This window comes from Erythrolamprus reginae, chromosome 2 (assembly GCF_031021105.1).
Source record: "Erythrolamprus reginae isolate rEryReg1 chromosome 2, rEryReg1.hap1, whole genome shotgun sequence".
Classification (NCBI taxonomy): Eukaryota; Metazoa; Chordata; class Lepidosauria; order Squamata; family Dipsadidae; genus Erythrolamprus; species Erythrolamprus reginae.
The window spans coordinates 277,451,736-277,468,639 of NC_091951.1; the positions used below are offsets into that span (position 1 = coordinate 277,451,736).

At 41.1% G+C, this 16,904-nt stretch overlaps 1 protein-coding gene across 4 annotated transcripts in view; it reads left to right on the top strand.

Moving 5' to 3' along the window:
• LOC139162402 (transducin-like enhancer protein 4) overlaps positions 1-16,904 on the top strand; it is a 193,935-nt gene that overhangs the window by 68,387 nt on the left and 108,644 nt on the right. For all 4 annotated transcript variants that reach the window (XM_070742718.1, XM_070742720.1, XM_070742721.1 and 1 more), the window contains one exon: positions 1,563-1,625. In XM_070742718.1, coding sequence (XP_070598819.1) covers positions 1,563-1,625 — 63 coding nt within the window. The remainder of the gene's footprint in view (positions 1-1,562; positions 1,626-16,904) is intronic.

A 16,904-nucleotide genomic window follows, 5' to 3' on the forward strand; every position in this document is an offset into this window, starting at 1 on the left:
AAAATAGATGTTGGAGCTTATAGATGGCCTTGTGCCTATGGCTACTTACATTAGCCCTGTGATTGCAAGCCTTTTTTTCCTCAGGTCTCGAATGTGCATGTGCTATTGTGCATGCGTGAGTGCCCACACCCATAATTCAATGCCTAGGGAGGCCCAAAATGGCCTCCCCCGCCCCTTGGAAGCACTATGGAAGCTGGAAACGTCCCATTTCCCAACTTCTGGTGGGCCTGGTGGGCCCATTTTTAGCCCTCCCCAGGCTCCAGAGGCTTCCCTGGAACCTGGGGAGGGCAAAAAACGCCCTCCCCATCTCCCTGGAGCCCCCTCAGAAGCTGAAAACGTCCTCCCAGAGCCTCCGTGTGAATCAAAAATCAGCTGGCCAGCATGCACATGCATGTTGGAACTGAGCTAGAACAGCAGTTTATATGCCAGCAGATATGGTTCTGAGTGCCACCTGTGGCACCCATGCCATAGGTTCACCATCACTGCCCTAGCCTTTATTGATTGATTTGATTTAATTTTTATGGCTGATCATTTCACCTGAGCAACTCAGCACAACTCACAATTGGGACAATGAGTCTCTTCTTGATCTAAGGCCAAGCTTTTTATTCTGAGATAGTAGAGTCCCCAGAGGTGAAATCCAAAATGTTGCCCTACCAGTGATGTTGCCCTACCAGTACTGTGGGTTTGGCTTGGTGGTAGTGGCAGGGGAAGGATACTGCAAAATCTCCACTCCCACGCCACTCTGGGGCCAGCCAGAGTGGCTATTTGCCGGTTCTCCAAACTACTCAAAATTTCCACTACTGGTTCTTCAGAACCTGCTGAATTTCACTCCTTGTTCCTGCTTTTCAAGAGATATGAGGTCAAGTAGAATTAGACTCTTATGGGAACTGTAAATATTGGAATAAACCTCAGCTACTGGTATTGCATACCAGTAGCAGGTAATGGTTTGTTGTTGGGTTTTTTTCTGGTAGAAAAAAAGAAATACTTTTTCTCCCCCCACTCCTCCCCCACTTGCTTAGACTCCAAGGATGTGTCTGGAAACAGAGTAACAAGATCAGGGATGGGATCAAGTGTTTTCAGTCAGTTTTGTTTGATTAGGGGTTTCAAAGGGAGAAAGGATTTATTAAGCCCTTTTGAAGGTTAAAATGCTCATGTGAAAAATCACTAAAATTTCTGCAGCTGGAAGTCAGCGGTTTTGCCACCAGCATTTAATGACACAGTCTGTGGGTGTTTGGGGGATTAGGAGCTTGCATGTGACCCATAAACTTCAGATTACCCACCCGTTCTGAACTGAACGGGGATTTTTATTGCAAATGTGGAAGATATACCACATACCTCAAACCACTGGCGGTTCTTTTTTCTCAAGCATGCAAAGTCTACTGTAGCTGTTATGGTGCAAACTGAAAAGTATGCCATTATAACATCTGGAGTCCGTCCAAAGAGCTGAGCTGTCTTTGTCCAAATCACCACTTTAAATGCACTTTCTTTTTATATGAAACCACAATCATATGCTTGAAACTTGCTCACTTGTTGCTCACTAACGTTTTCTTTCTTATCCATAGGCAGAAATTGTCAAGAGGCTGAATGCCATATGTGCCCAGGTCATTCCGTTCTTATCCCAGGAGGTAAGGCTGGTTGTTTACGTGTGCTGACCTCAAATTATAGGGAATTGCTTTAACTAAAGAGGAGCCAAGGGCTATGGGGCAACACAAAGCTTGAAAGTCTTTACATTTCACTTTCCTGTGGGTTTCACTCTGTCCGCCCCATTGGGTTAATATTAACTTGGTCATTTTGTGGACGCATGAAGTAATTTTAAATCGTGATCTACCTTATTTGTGCCAGCAGCATCTCCGCCTTTAGTACTTAGCACAAAAGCAAAAGCAAGCAGGACTCGGGATTCAGTTTGTGACAACAACCAGCTGGGTGGTTCTGTAAGCTGCAGGCAGGACAAGAAAATTATAGGCAATCTTTTTACAGGAGTTGTTGACCTGGTGCCCTTCAGATGCTTTGGATTACAACTTCCACCAGCCCTAGTCAGCAATGCCAATAGTTTGGGATAGTAGGAGTTGTAATCTTAAAATATACTGTCTGCCTTATTTTTCCCCTTGACAAGAAATAAGAGGAGCTATACTGGTAAGCAAGACTTTATCAAGCTATATAGGAAAAAATCCACTGGCAAAGCTGTCCTCCTTGCATAAATCTAGTCTTTGTTCTCTTTCCTTTAAATCTGCCTTTGTTGTTAACATCATAATATGAGAAGGCCAATTTTGACTTGTAAAACCAGTTGAAACAGCTGCATCCTACAGTGTTTCATCCTGCTGCAATGCCAGTTAGGTTCGGGCTACTTTATACAAATGTTTGCCTGTCATGCCAGTACATTGGAGCTCAAAAATATGAGCCTGTCAAGCTGGTATCTAATGGGAGATATTGAAAAATTGCTAGAAAGCTGTGATTTATGCAGCCTTCTTGGCAGAAAATATGATGCTCAAGGCAATAAGCAGATTAATACAGGTGTGTCCTTCTCTGTTCACTTCTTCCCCAAAGCCCTCCCCTCCTCCTCTCCCACCCACAATTCTTCATATCAAGAAAAAGTTTTGCTTTGGGGAAAGGGAAAGAAGCAAGAGTAATTTTGGGGGCAAGGAGTGCTGAATACTCAGTTTTTGATGTGAAATGCAACTTCTTGGTCTACGTTTCTTGGAATTTAGTTTATTCATAATGTCTACCCTGAATCAGTATTTTTGATCTGTTTCTAATTAATAGAACTTGAGTTTCTAGTAAAAAGGCTGATAGCCTTGAATGAGTTTGTATCTGCTCTGTATCTGCTCTACATGCTAGTAGTTAAGAATACTGAACATTCTCTTCTAGATTTGCACTTCATTTACTGACATTGCTGATTGCAACTTTTGAATGTGTTTCTTTGGAATTCTGAGGATATATCTCTTTGCCCATTTTTATGTAGTATCCCAATTTACAAAATCAGTTTTGCTTCCATGTATAAGCAACAGTGCAAACTTGAAAATGGAGGGAGGACAGTATTTATTGATTTATCTACTAAAATTACACATATACCTGCAGCAGATGATCAACAATACAAAGTATCTTCTTGTATTGCTTGATCTTATTGATTTCTGAAACAGGTATTTAAGGATAAATTTCTGCATCTTGGGTATCTCTTGGGTGCTAATTATATAAGCAGTGTTGTGCTTCTCTTCTCCCCTTTCCCCAGTCTTCCAATTTTTGTACATCCTGTCACATACTTGCCTAATTGGGATAATGTGACTCTGAAAAGGGCACATATCAGATTTTCTAATGTATTTTAGGTTGAATTTTAGAACGAAAACATTAACTGAAGGGTTATATTAGTCTCTCCCCTCTGCTCTACACATAAGCATGTTCCCTGTACTGTGAACAAGAGTTCATACCAGAAACTAAACTAGAATATTCTCCTTTTTAGTGCTACCACCCTGCTCTCTCCTTTCACCATCAAACATCTGGTGTCCACAGGAAACATATTTTTAAATGGCAATAACCACAGACTTTCGTTTAAGCAATGTCTTCTTAGAATTGTGCTAATCATTGCTGAAATGTGTCAAATTCTCCCACTTCTCTTTCTAAAAAGATTTTTTTTTCAAAAAAAAAATCTTATCCACAAATGAACTCAAATTGGAGTGGAACACTGTTGGAGAATGCAGAATATTGAATCTCTAACATTGATTTCTTAGTTTATTAGTTTCTCTACTACTTCATAGCTCTACCTTGTATGGGTAATGATTTATTTCATTTACCAGATTTGAGTTGGAGGTGGAGTTGACAATTTAGGCCAGCCACATACAGGTTAAATGTTCTCTTTATTAGGCTATATTAGCATTATTTTGTTGTAAATGAATGCAAACATGTGGTCCATTTGAAGAGCATTTGGGATGTATCTAGTTACAAGCTAAAATTAAGGAGAGAGAGCCAACAAATAATGGATGCTACCAGGCACAATACTGCCATGCATAAGAGTGAAGAGATAGGTGGCATCTGACCACGACAGATAAAGACAGGGCTTTTTTAATCTAAAAGATGCAGGAGCTGTTTTAAAACAATGGGCTTAGCTAGTGGCAAAGTGGCACTGGTGTCATTATTTTGGCTCTGATTTTTGGTTGACACATTCATGGAATAGGATGGGGGGATATGGGATTCTTATAAAGGGGGAAATGGGGGTTGAAATGTGATACCACATGAAATCTCCATATTTGTTTTTTTTTTATTTCCATGAAGCCAAATATTAAATCTCTGCTCTTCTTAAATTATATATTTAGGGTTCACTCTTAATGGGCAATAGATGGCTGGGAGACAATTTTAATGTACTTTTGGGTCAGAAACTCTTTGCTTTGTTCCAAAATCCAAATTTCTTAATGATTCTTCATTATCTTTGGTAACATGACAAATTAACCTCCCCAAGGATTATAGATGGCCATATAAATTTGATATAAAATATAAAAATATAAAATGATGTCTTGTGTACTTCATGCATTTTAAAGTTTTAATGATGACTTTTTGACACATTTATTTATCTTTGTTGTATGCCACCCAGAGCCAGTTCTTGTGAGATGGGTGGCTACATAAATTGTGTGTATATGTGTTTGTGCCTATGTATCTAGTTATTTATATCTCTATACAGTACCATATATTCATTCTGCTGTATGCTATAAACCTCAATTGATAGTCCTGTTAGAGGAAAAACCATAATGAAGAAAATGAGAGTTTTAGGAAAGTTGAGAGTTTAGCAAAAGTTCAGAACCACTATCAGTTTTTTAAATTATTAGTATCAAATTTATTTGCCACTCATCTCATAGTTCAAAGTGACTGCAAACACCTTATATCTAAATATCTTAACCAAGAGGCCTTCAAATCTGGCAACTTTAAGACTTGTGGACTTCAACTCCCAGAATTCTCCAGCCAGCAATGCGGCTGGAGAATTCTGGGAGTTGAAGTCCATAAGTCTTAAAGTTGCCAGGTTTGAAGACCCTTGATTTAAACAATGTACAAATATCAAAATAATGATAAATACAACAACCTTTTCTTTACCATAAAATGGAGCCTGGAATTATGGTAATCAATCAATAGTGAAGTGGGTCACTATGTAACCAAGCTCAATTTTACAAAAAAATTTTGCAACAGTCATTAAGCAAACATTATGATCATTACATGAATCCACTTTTCCTCAATGGATATTTTTGTGTGATTGTAAGATGCTGCAAATGGCTGTAAATTTAAGCCATTTTTACTACTGCCCAAAATATGGGGAGACCATTAGAACTTCAAAAGTAGGTCATAAGCAGCTCTAGGGAGATCTGACTTTGTTAAGGAAGGTCTACCAGTAGAAGCAGGTATCATAGGGATGAATTTATCACAGCTTTTCCTAACTGCTTTAAGGACTGCTTCAAGTTACGTTTTTGATGAATAGGGTGGATATATGCAAGTAGCTTTCTAAACTAAAATGGTTTCTGTTATGTTCTTCCTGGATTTTCCCCATCTAGTTTGTAGCCCTGGGATTTCTCAGTGACACCCCTGTGTATTTACTAGCCAGATTTAAAGCCTCTTAACAAGGTCATCTATTTGCTGCCATCTGCCATGATATTGGAACTGTAATCTCTCACAAACCCAACCAACTAAATGGGACTTGTAGGCATTTCTACTCCGCAAACAAACCAGAGAACAGCAGGTTAGCAAAGGCAACATTTCTTCATCATAATCATGAATTACGGGTTTGTTTGTTTGTGTGTTTCTTAATTAAACAAATTGATGTCTTGATTGTGAGTGGTCTCTAGGGAGGGGAAGGAGAGAGACAAATGATGAAATGTGTATAGTGGCATCATGCAGTTACAACGTTGGGATTCAAGGACACAGTTGCAGGATTGGTATAACGGTGTTACTGTGCACCAATGTCCATTGGCTCCATTGCTTTTGATCCTGCTAGTTTTGATAGTGTTGAAGTAGTATGTTTAATGGAACATTAGAGTATCTCCAGGGTTTCCCCCCTCCTCTACTATATCTTAGAAGCATTGATGTTCCAGTATAGAAAGTATTAGATATCTTAGAAAGGAATGCAATGCTTAGAAATCCTTTTCAAAGGTTTTGTAAGAAATTGAAAAGGACAAAACAGCATGTGGTATGGTTTTGAAAAATGAAAGATTCTACAGCAAACAAGAAAATAAATGTTATGATATGGAATTTTGCTGCTTACTGTTTTTACTGGAATTGTCAATAGATTTTCTGTGGTGAAGATTTTCCGTGGTGAAGCTCTGAAAGGTTTTCTTTTCATCAATAGAAGAGCAATGCTAACATTTGCTGGTTCAAATAAGTAAATGACATAACTTGTGTCTTTTATATGTTACAATATTTATTCTGAAAGTTAAATAATGAGAAAAATAATCATGCAGATAGTGGTTTCTTTTTTCTCTTTTACTTTGGTGCAATTGCTATTTAACTATGACAGATTTGATGGTATCACTTCTCTGATAGTTTATTTTTTTCTCAATTTTTAATGAGAAGGTGAAGAGTCCTCGGAGAGGGGTGCCATACAAATCCAATTAAATCTTAAATTCCACTTTGGCCACTAAATTTTTGTAAGTTAACCCTATGCAACAACCATGCTCAATCAAGTAGAGTATTTTGGTGGGCTGTGGTTTTTTTTAAGTTAATATTTAAGAATGGAGATTTTAGGGAGATAATTAACTCATTTTAGTACAAATAATAGAAAAAGAGGATATGCCATGGCTGTAAACAATCCAATATGGTAATTTTAAAGCTTGCACTATTTGTACACTACTCGATAATTTGTCCCTGCGAGTTATACAATATATGGCAAATCGGCCTTTGCAGTGTTTCTAATTGGTAGTCAATAAGCTGCTTAAAAGTGCACCGGAGCACACACTTAGCTGTCTCTCTAACTCCATCTTTGCCTAGCATTGTGCAGAGCCTGTGGTTGCCAGTGACTCAATCCCTGGAGAAGCTGAAGCAGTTTTGAAGAAATGAAGGCAGGCTTTTGCACCCCGAAGCATCTTTTTAAGTTTTGAATCCAAATCACTATGTAGCTTTTCTTGGCAAATGGAGTAAGGAGAGAAGCACATTCCAGAAATACAAGTAGAGAAGAATCGTGAGATGGTATCTTATGCTTCCTTGATGCTTTTGTTCCTTAAGGAGTATTTTGGAAGAGGTCAATGTGCCTGCAAGCCTGGTCCTTCTTCTGGACTAGCTGGAGGAGAAGGGGAAGCTAGGGCAGAACTAATTGTTTCTACCAGGTGATTGCCTGGCTTCTGTTCATACACCATGAGTTCATCATTGGCTTATTGGAGAAGTTGTAGCTACCCAACTGACTCACAGCAAAATCCAGAAGAAAGGGTGCATTCATATGTCATATTGAGCCACAACTGAACCCACAATGGCTTAATATTCTCCACGAACACTTTATAGACAAAAGGTCTGAAAAGAGTAATGTATCTTTTTCAATTGACAGGCTATTTTATTTGTGAATATTAGAATAGAAGCAGTTTAAAAGAAATTGTGTTTGAAACCTCTAGTTCAGAAGATGGAGGCATTGTAGTCTGGTGAAAACACTCCCTGAGGTTTGGTTTTTCTTTTATTTTCTTGGTATAAAGTACAATTGTAAAGAAATTTAAAAGAGGCTGGAAAATGTTATCATTCATTTCTTTATTGTGCCTATGGGAAAAATGAACAAAATGCTGTGACTGCATGCACTGATAATTGTGCCAGGTTAACTCGTTGCACCGCTTGTTAACTTTGTAAGAGATCAGTGGCTTGTTTGATGCAAGAAATCATCATCAAATTCACCAGGGGTTTCTTGCTAAGGTTGAACTCATACTATGTCACCATTGTACAAACTATTTTCAGGGCAATTTAACCTGCAATCTGTGGAACATTTTAAGAATATAAATGATGTTGAAGACAAATTAGTTATGACAGTGGACAGTTTTGACCAATTTCTTATATTTTATTATTTAATACTTTATATTATATTTTTTCACATTATATTATTGCTCTAAAGTCATTTTAATTTTGCATGTTGGGACCAATTAAAAGTTAGAGTAAATGCTTGGTTGTATACTGAGTAGATGACTATTACTGAAAATAGTATTTATCCCTGAGTAGTATTTCTTTCTGAGCCGTGGTGGCACAGTGGTTATAGTGCAATACTGCAAGCTACTTCTACTGAACATTATGCTACCAGCAGTTTAGCAGATTGAATCTCACCAGGCTCAAGGTTGACTCAACCTTCCATCCTTCCGAGGTCAATAAAATGAGGACCCAGATTGTTGGGAGCAATATGCTGACTCTGTAAAAGGCTTAGAGGGGGTTGTAAAGCACTATGGAGCGGTATATAATAAGTGCTATTACTATTCTTGGTTCAATTTTACCTTCAAGAGCATCTAAACACAAATACTAAGGAGGGTTTGTGTTTAGATGCTGCTATTGTTACCATTTTCATTAGGAGGGGTGCTATAGTTAGAGTAGGGTTATTAAACTTTGTAAACCTCATCTTCACATTAAAAACATGTAATGCCAGAAATAATACAGAAGGGATCATAATTTCGCTGTTGCACCTGAGTCAGCATGGTATAGTGTACGTGTTGATTACATTTCAACCAGAACCATGTTTAAAAGGTTTTCTTCTCTCTGGGGAGTCTCATGTGCTATGTTACCATTTAATTGCTTGCCAGGAAGAGAACTGGTAGAGGTGGTTACTTTTTATTCATACTGCTGCTATCACTTTCATGATTTCCTTTGCCATAATGTGGGTGAAGAAAAAGAACAGAAAGATAATGATGTTATTAGCAGCAGATCTTCTAGATCAGTGGTTCTCAGCCTTTCTAATGCTGTGACCCCTTAATACATTTCCTCATCTTGTGGTGACCCCAAACTATAAATTTAGCACCAATTTTTCCAACAGATCTTTAAGCTGATTGGCAAGAGGTCAGAGGGACACCCTCCTGTAAAAACCTGATGGGTTGGATTGTAAAAATATGTTCCGAGATGCCAGAATAGAAGCTTTAGTTGCTAACATCATTGGAAATTTGCCTTTTCCCATGGTCTTAGGCGACCCCTGTGAAATGGTCGTTCGACCCCCAAAGGGGTCCCGACCCCAAGGTTTGAGAACTACTGTTCTAGATATAGACCAGGAGTTGGCCTCATGCTGGCTTGGAAATTCTGGGAGTTGAAGTTCACAGATTGTAAAGAAGCTATCCTTGCCTACTCCTGGTCTAAACCAGGGGTCGGTAAACTGCAGCTCACAAGCCAAATGTGTCTCTTTGGCTGCTTGAGTGTGGCTCTTCTGCAGAAGCTGAGCTTCCGGCACTGCACATGTGTTGCTATTTAAATTTGCCAACCCCTGGTTTAGGCGAACACAAGCAAAAGAAGAAAGAATTTATAGAGCTGTTCTGTAGCGCATACTAGATTAGGTTACAAAGTGGAGGTTATGCATGCCCTGTCGTTCCATCACCAGAGAGTTTCAAGCAAGCAGGAAATTAAGCTTTGGAGGAGATAGTTTGAAAATGATAGGAAATAGTTAACTGCTGTAGAGTACCTGAGAGTTGCTGCTTACTTGTGAGCCTGCAGTGAAACAAAAGGATTAAAGTTGTGAGGGGAAGGGCGCAGTCAGAAGGGAATGTAGGTAATAGATAAACATCCCATCACACCAAGAGCAGGTCTTAAAATAACTGGGTGCTCCCTAGAATTGCCTGCTTGCTCAGTGATTGTTAAAACTGCTTTGTAAATACTGTTTAATTCAATGGAACTGTCCAATCCCAGGTAGATACCAATTCAAGCTTGGTAGGCGTGGCTGGGGGGTGTCATGTGACTGGGTAGGAGTGAGTGATGTCACGTTGGTCACGCCCACCCAGGTTTTGTGGCTCCTGGTGGGTTTTTTTCCCCCTGTGGAAAAAAGGTCAGAATGGCTCTTTGAATGTTTAAGTTTGCCAACTGCTGGTCTAGACCATACCTGTGAGCAGGAACCTAAAGTGGTATTCCCAACATGCTGTCTTCCAACTGCAGGACTCTATCTATATACAGCGTTCCCTCGATTTTCGTGGGGGATGCGTTCCGAGACCGCCCGTGAAAGTCGAATTTCTGCAAAGTAGAGATGCGGAAGTAAATACACTATTTTTGGCTATGAACAGTATCACAAGCCTTCCCTTAACACTTTAAACCCCTAAACTGCAATTTCTCATTCCCTTAGCAACCATTTAGATTATTACTCGCCATGTTTATTTATTAAAGTTTATTAAAAAAATATTTATTAAAGGCGGATGAAAGTTTGGCGATGACGTATGATGTCATCAGGCAGGAAAAAACATGGTATAGGGAAAAAAACAGCAAAGTATTTTTTAATTAATATTTTTGAAAAACCGTGGTATAGCCGTTTCGCAAAGTTCGAACCCGCGAAAATCGAGAGACCACTGTATATAAAAGCAAAATACATTCACTCATCACAAAATCTCCGGAGCTGTAACATCTATAAACTTGAAATTCGGCAGGTATATTTCTCTTGGCTTCTAGGTGCTCGCTAAGAAAGGGTTTTTCAAAATGACTGCCAGATCAGACCATCAGATCAGACATTTTACTTCCTCTCCCCACCTGAAAATAATTATGTTCAAATTGCCAGTGGGCGTGGCCAGCACATGACTGATCCGACCTGTGTGCTGGGAGTTTAGACATGCTACTCCATGCTAAGGAATTAGACATTCTACTCCCCTTCCCCATCTAAAAAGGGGATAAGATAGGAGAGGATTCTATAGGGCAAGCCTGAGGGAGAGAAATGGAGAGGAGAGGCTACTACTCATCAATGTTCAAGCTTTAACTGTCAATTTATCAAGCCAGATCACATATCATAACGAAGCACGGGTATCCAGCTATTAGTAGAGTATAAATTTGTTAACATTTCTAAGATTGTCTCTTAGTTTTTTACATTTTTTAATCTTTCTTTTCCACTTTGTTTTTATCAATACAGTAATAATCAGGAGTAAAATCTCCATTCTCTTTTTCAGAAATGTAGTTTTAGAAATTTATCAGCATATGGAAATCTCGAAAACTTTTAGAATATCTGGCCTGGTTTTCTTTGCCAGACATGGCTTCCAGTATGTTTGATGTCAGTTTATGTGTGACTGAGAAATAACTGTCACAATTCTCTTCAGGATGCCCAGAATAATAGATGAGTGTTGCAGGCATTCTGATTTTAAAACAGGCTAGTATTTAGTTTGATGTGAATATGTTGATACCAAATATCCACATACATTGTGGCATTGTCCTCTTCTACCGTGTTTCCCCGATAGTAAGACCCCCCCGATTGTAAGACATACGGGGGGTTTCAGGGGGGTCGGCTAATATAAGCCATACCCCGAAAGTAAGACATATGTCTTGCTTTCGGGGAAACACGGTACTAAAAGCGAGGGAGGCGTTGGAGCAGTTCGCGGCGCCGGCGAGGGAGCTTCGCGCCCAGGAGAGTCTCCCAAACCCGGCACGGATAAGAAGGACTCCTCGGCCGTTCACGCCAAGGACAGGCAGCCCCAGTTCCAGCGCCTCAGCCTGCTCGCCCGGCCTCTTGCCCGGTGGGGAGAGAAAAGGCGGCGGCGGGAGTAGCGGAGGCGAGGCGGAGAAGAAAGAAGCGGCGGATAGCTGGCGAGGCGCCGGCTAGAGGGCTGGACCCCGCCGCTCCCGCCGCCGGCTTTGCGCGTAGAAACACGTTCCCAAGCAGGAGCAGCGGTGGCGGCAAGGAGAGGAGCCCTGCCTCGGATATGAAAGGCGGACCTGGGCGAGCGAAGCCGAGTGACAGCAGCAGCACCTCAGGGGCGAGTCCAACGAAGGGACTCCAGCTTTCCCTGTATTCCTGGAGCTGCCGCGCCTGCCTCTTTCCCTTTTTTTGCCGGTTGTGCGCGCCACTTGTGCGCGCCATGTGTGGTGTGGCGCGGTGTCTGTTTGCAGCAATGGCTGCGGCGGCAGCAGCAGCGAGCAACAAGGTGTCGGGAAGGCTCCAGGGGAATGCGGCAGTAGCCTCCCCAGCTGGGAAGAGCGAAGATTCTCTCTCTCTCTCTCCCCCGTCACCCACCCTCATGTTCCCCTCAGACCTCCTGGCGTTTACGCGCCGGCTTGGGATCCTGCGCCAAGAAGCCTGAGGGTGCTCTGGCCCAGCCTGGCTGTGTGCTTGAGTGAGGGGCTGTGAAGGTGCTCTCGTTCTCCAGCAAGCAGGAAGGAAGGCAGGTCGCACAGGCTAAAGCAAAGGTGAGATAGGAGACTTCCAAGCACCAGCCTGTTCATTCCCCCCCCCCCACACGCCCATGTTACGGAAAGAAAAGTTCGCCGTCGGACCGCGCGCGCTTCCACTTTACTCTCCCGACCACCTGCGTCTCCACCTCACCTACACATACACACAAACACACACACAAGAGAAACGCTGTCGCCGCCGCCGCTCCTCACGGGCTTTCCTACTGAAAGAAGCGGTTACTCACGCGCGAGGGGAGGGAGAAATAGGTCGAGCGAGGGACCCGGCAGCGGCGGCAGCCCCAACGCTGCGAGGGAGAGCCAGAAAGCGCGGAAAACCCACTTGCGCAGGATCCCAAGCCGGCGCGTAAACGCCAGGAGGTCTGAGGGGAACATGAGGGTGGGTGACGGGGGAGAGAGAGAGAGAGAATCTTCGCTCTTCCCAGCTGGGGAGGCTACTGCCGCATTCCCCTGGAGCCTTCCCGACACCTTGTTGCTCGCTGCTGCTGCCGCCGCAGCCATTGCTGCAAACAGACACCGCGCCACACCACACACGGCGTGCACAAGTGGGGCGCACAACCGGCAAAAAAAGGGAAAGAGGCAGGCGCGGCAGCTCCAGGAATACAGGGAAAGCTGGAGTCCCTTCGTTGGACTCGCCCCTGAGGTGCTGCTGCTGTCACTCGGCTTCGCTCGCCCGGGTCCGCCTTTCGTATCCGAGGCAGGGCTCCTCTCCTTGCCACCACCGCTGCTGCTGCTGCCGCTGCCACCGCTGCTCCTGCTTGGGAACGTGTTTCTATGCGCTACCGCCGAGGACACGAGACGCGGGAGGTGCAGGGTTTGGCCACGTCCAATAGCCCATTGGAAGGGGGGAGGGGGGATGGAGGGGGGGTGATTGGAGGGAGAGAAGACGGTGTGGAGGTGGGGGGGGTGGAGACCGAAAGGAAAGGTTCGGCAGGGGAGGGGGGGGCGACCGCGTCCCTTCCTTTTCCTCGAAGCGTTTGTGTGCTGAAATGCCCTCCCTCTGACTCGCCGAAGCCCGAAGACGAGCCGGCCCCGGTGCCCGGGACAATATAAGACATACCCCCAAAGTAAGACACAGTGGGGCTTTTGGGGGTAAAAAGAAAGTAAGACACTGCCTTACTATCGGGGAAACACGGTATGTATTGTCTTCTTTTTCATTTGGAGATGCTGCAGTTTTTACTCTGAACAATTACCTCAATTGTAAAAAATAATTTTGAAACTGTGTCCTAATGTTAAGCTGCAAAAATGATTCATCGTTGGCCCATGATGCGAATAGTGTAGCATTAACCTTGGGCCAACACTCAACATGAAATCTGAGAAATGCTGTATAAGGTAAAAGAAAAGCTCAACAATTTTATATCCTGTTAGTATGGTATATTGCATATTTGTCATAGAAGTGATGTGAATTTATTTATTTATTCATTCATTCATTCATTCATTCATTCATTCATTCATTCATTCATTTATTGGATTTGTATGCCGCCCCCTCTCCGGAGACTCGGAGCGGCTAACAGTAACAATAAAACAGTGTACAATAGTAATCTAATACTAAAAACGATTAAAAAACCCATTAATATAAAAACCAAACATACATACATACATACCATGCATAGAATTGTAAAGGCCTAGGGGGAAAGAGGATCTCAATTCCCCCATGCCTGACGGCAGGGGTGGGTTTTAAGTAGCTTGCGAAAGGCAAGGAGGGTGGGGGCAATTCTAATCTCTGGGGGGGAGTTGGTTCCAGAGGACCGGGGCCGCCACAGAGAAGGCTCTTCTCATATTATAGTATGAGAACTCTAGTCTTCCAGGAGTTATAATGCAGAGTAAGAAGGGCATACCTCACAAATTAGCATGAATAAAGTACAGATTTGGTATTTATGAGAACTTATTTGTGGTGCCTTTTTCCAGAATCATGTTATAATACAACATTGGGCAGAAAGTATGTTATGGTGTAATTATGGCACTCTATATGATTTATTGTGGTCCAGTTTGCACCTGATTTCTTGCGAAAGCTTGTAATCTCATTAGGTACTTATTTTAAAGGAAGACTTGGAGAACATTTCAATGTTGGGTAATTATAGTTTATCTATTAAGATATTCAAAAAATTCTTATTTATATATTTAAATATATATTGGAAGATCGAGGAGAATTTAATAAGAACGTGAGTTGGATCACTGCTATGAGACTATAGTTCACGAATGAGAGTATACTGTATACCCTTTTCCTCTATAACTTGCAATATAGCAACATTACTAATAGATACAAATTAAATCTTTCCTAGATTACTAACAGATACAAACCAAATATTAGTCTATATAAGTACAATGGATGATAATAAATTCCCTCCACAAGTAATGAGTACCTTGCTTTCATTCATACCCACCTACCTTAACTATGATATTATTTTTTTTGGGGGGGAGCATTTGCATTTATGAAAAAAGAGAGAATTAGTGATTGGTGATAATTACACCTATTGCAGCTTCCCAGGAATAATTTATGAAAATTCAGGCGCTTGGCAAATGACTCATATTTATGACTGTCTCGAGATCATGTCGATCCCCTTTTGTGACTTTCTGACAAGCTAAGTCAATGGAAAAGCCAGATTCACTTAACTCAATAACTTAACAACTTCAGTGATTCACTTAACAACCATGGCAAGAAATGTCATAAAATTTGTGTGATATTCAATTACGAAATGTCTCACTTAGCAACAGAAATTTTGGACTCAATTGTGGTTGTAAATCAAGGACTACCTGTATGTTAGTATCATGTTGCCTATCAGTACTCTTAGGAAGGAAAGACTAATTTTGCTATGGGCTTCATTCACTTTCTCAGCAGAGTTAAAAAAATTTTAGCAAAATGATTTTTTAGATAATCCGGCCTCTTTTTTTTTTTTTGATCACCTGGAGGTTACTGTGTTCTCTTTCCCTGAAAAAGAGGTAGAGTGAATATATATATATATATAACTTCATGAAAATGCCTTATTGAAATTTGTCAAGGTTAATATCCTACTAATGATTTATAATCCCTCCTGTCTTTGCGCAGTCTGTCAAAAATTTGTGAAATGCTTTGAGGTTCCCCCCTCAGTTGCCTACGGCAAATTTTGTTGGGGTTTTTTTCCTTATTATTTTCAGATTGAATCTTGAAATAGGCTCATATTAAATTAGTTTATTTTCATGTTAGAAACTCATGAAAAAAAATGCCTTCTCTGTTTCTAGATTCAGAATCAGAACTAATTTATATAGGCCCACGTTTTCTAGACGTACACATACACATCTACATTTATTAAATTTATCTGAATATTTTGTCATGTGATAGAATAAAAATGTTCTTTACTTTCCATCTGCTTATTAATATAATGGACACAGATTTCTCTTTGTCCATTTCTTTATAATTGATTACATGTCTCTTACTATATTTACAACCTGTTTTCCCCCATATGCTCTAACTCACCCATTTCCTAACAGTATAAAATAAATCCCTTAGTTCCTAAATCTTTTTTTCTGCCACTATATAGTATTAAGGTATTTTTTTTAAAGAAATGAATGAATAAATTGGCTAACTCTTTGTGGAGTATTAGTGATATTTTTAGTTACATCTACTTTTCTAAATATTTAAAATTCTTTTCAAAATATGTGCAAAGTCAGACTGTATTCAAAAATGATTAAATTGCCGTGAAGACTAAACAAGTACTCTAAAATGCATATATTAATACCTAGCAACAATTGCTTACTGCTAGTGTAAGAATTGTGTACCTTTCTATTCTTGCCTGAATACCGAAAGGAGACCTCAGATTTGGAAAGAGGATGCGATTAAACCTTCCTTATGCTTCTCAGCTTTTGGATTATCTGGGAATTAATGTAGTAGTCGCAACCTATTAGCGTTGCCCTGAGTGGTGCTGATAAATTGTGTCACATGGAAGTTTTTGTTGTCTAATATACCAAACATTGATTAGAAGTAATCTTATTAGGCTAAGCTTTCCTAAACATATTAAGCCCTGTTTGAACTCCTATGCTGTTATGAGCAGGAAAGTACGGTACTCCTTGGCTTCATCTCCACATAAACTGCCTCCCAGTTCTCTGCAGTAATTGGTGCCTCATGTTGTCTCTAAAATCTAGAACCTAGCGTTCAGTCTGGGCTCTGTGTTGTGTAGGCAGTTAGCACATTGTTGATGGACTTCTACAAGAAGGCTTTGACTTTTTATTTATATCCCACCTTTATTCATTTTAGAAAGATGGCAAATTTATTTTATACTCCTTCCTCCTTCTATTTTCCCCGCAACAATAACCTAGTGAGTTGAGTTGAGCTGAGACAGAAATATTGACCCGAGGGCACCAGCTAGGTTTCATGTCTAACACAGCACTAGAACCAGCGTTAAGTTGCTCCCAGTTCGGACCGGTTCTTAGAATCGGCAGTGAACCGGTTCTTAGAACCGGTAGTGGTGGTGGCGGGAGACTCCACCCACCCACCCATGACACTTCTGCACATGTGCACAGGTGAACTGGTGGCAAACAAATTCAGAACCCACCACTGACTAGTACGCACAATCTCCTGGTTTCTAGGACGGGGCCTTAAACACTAGACCAAACTATCTTATTTTCCAGGTAACCTTCAGTAGGTGATG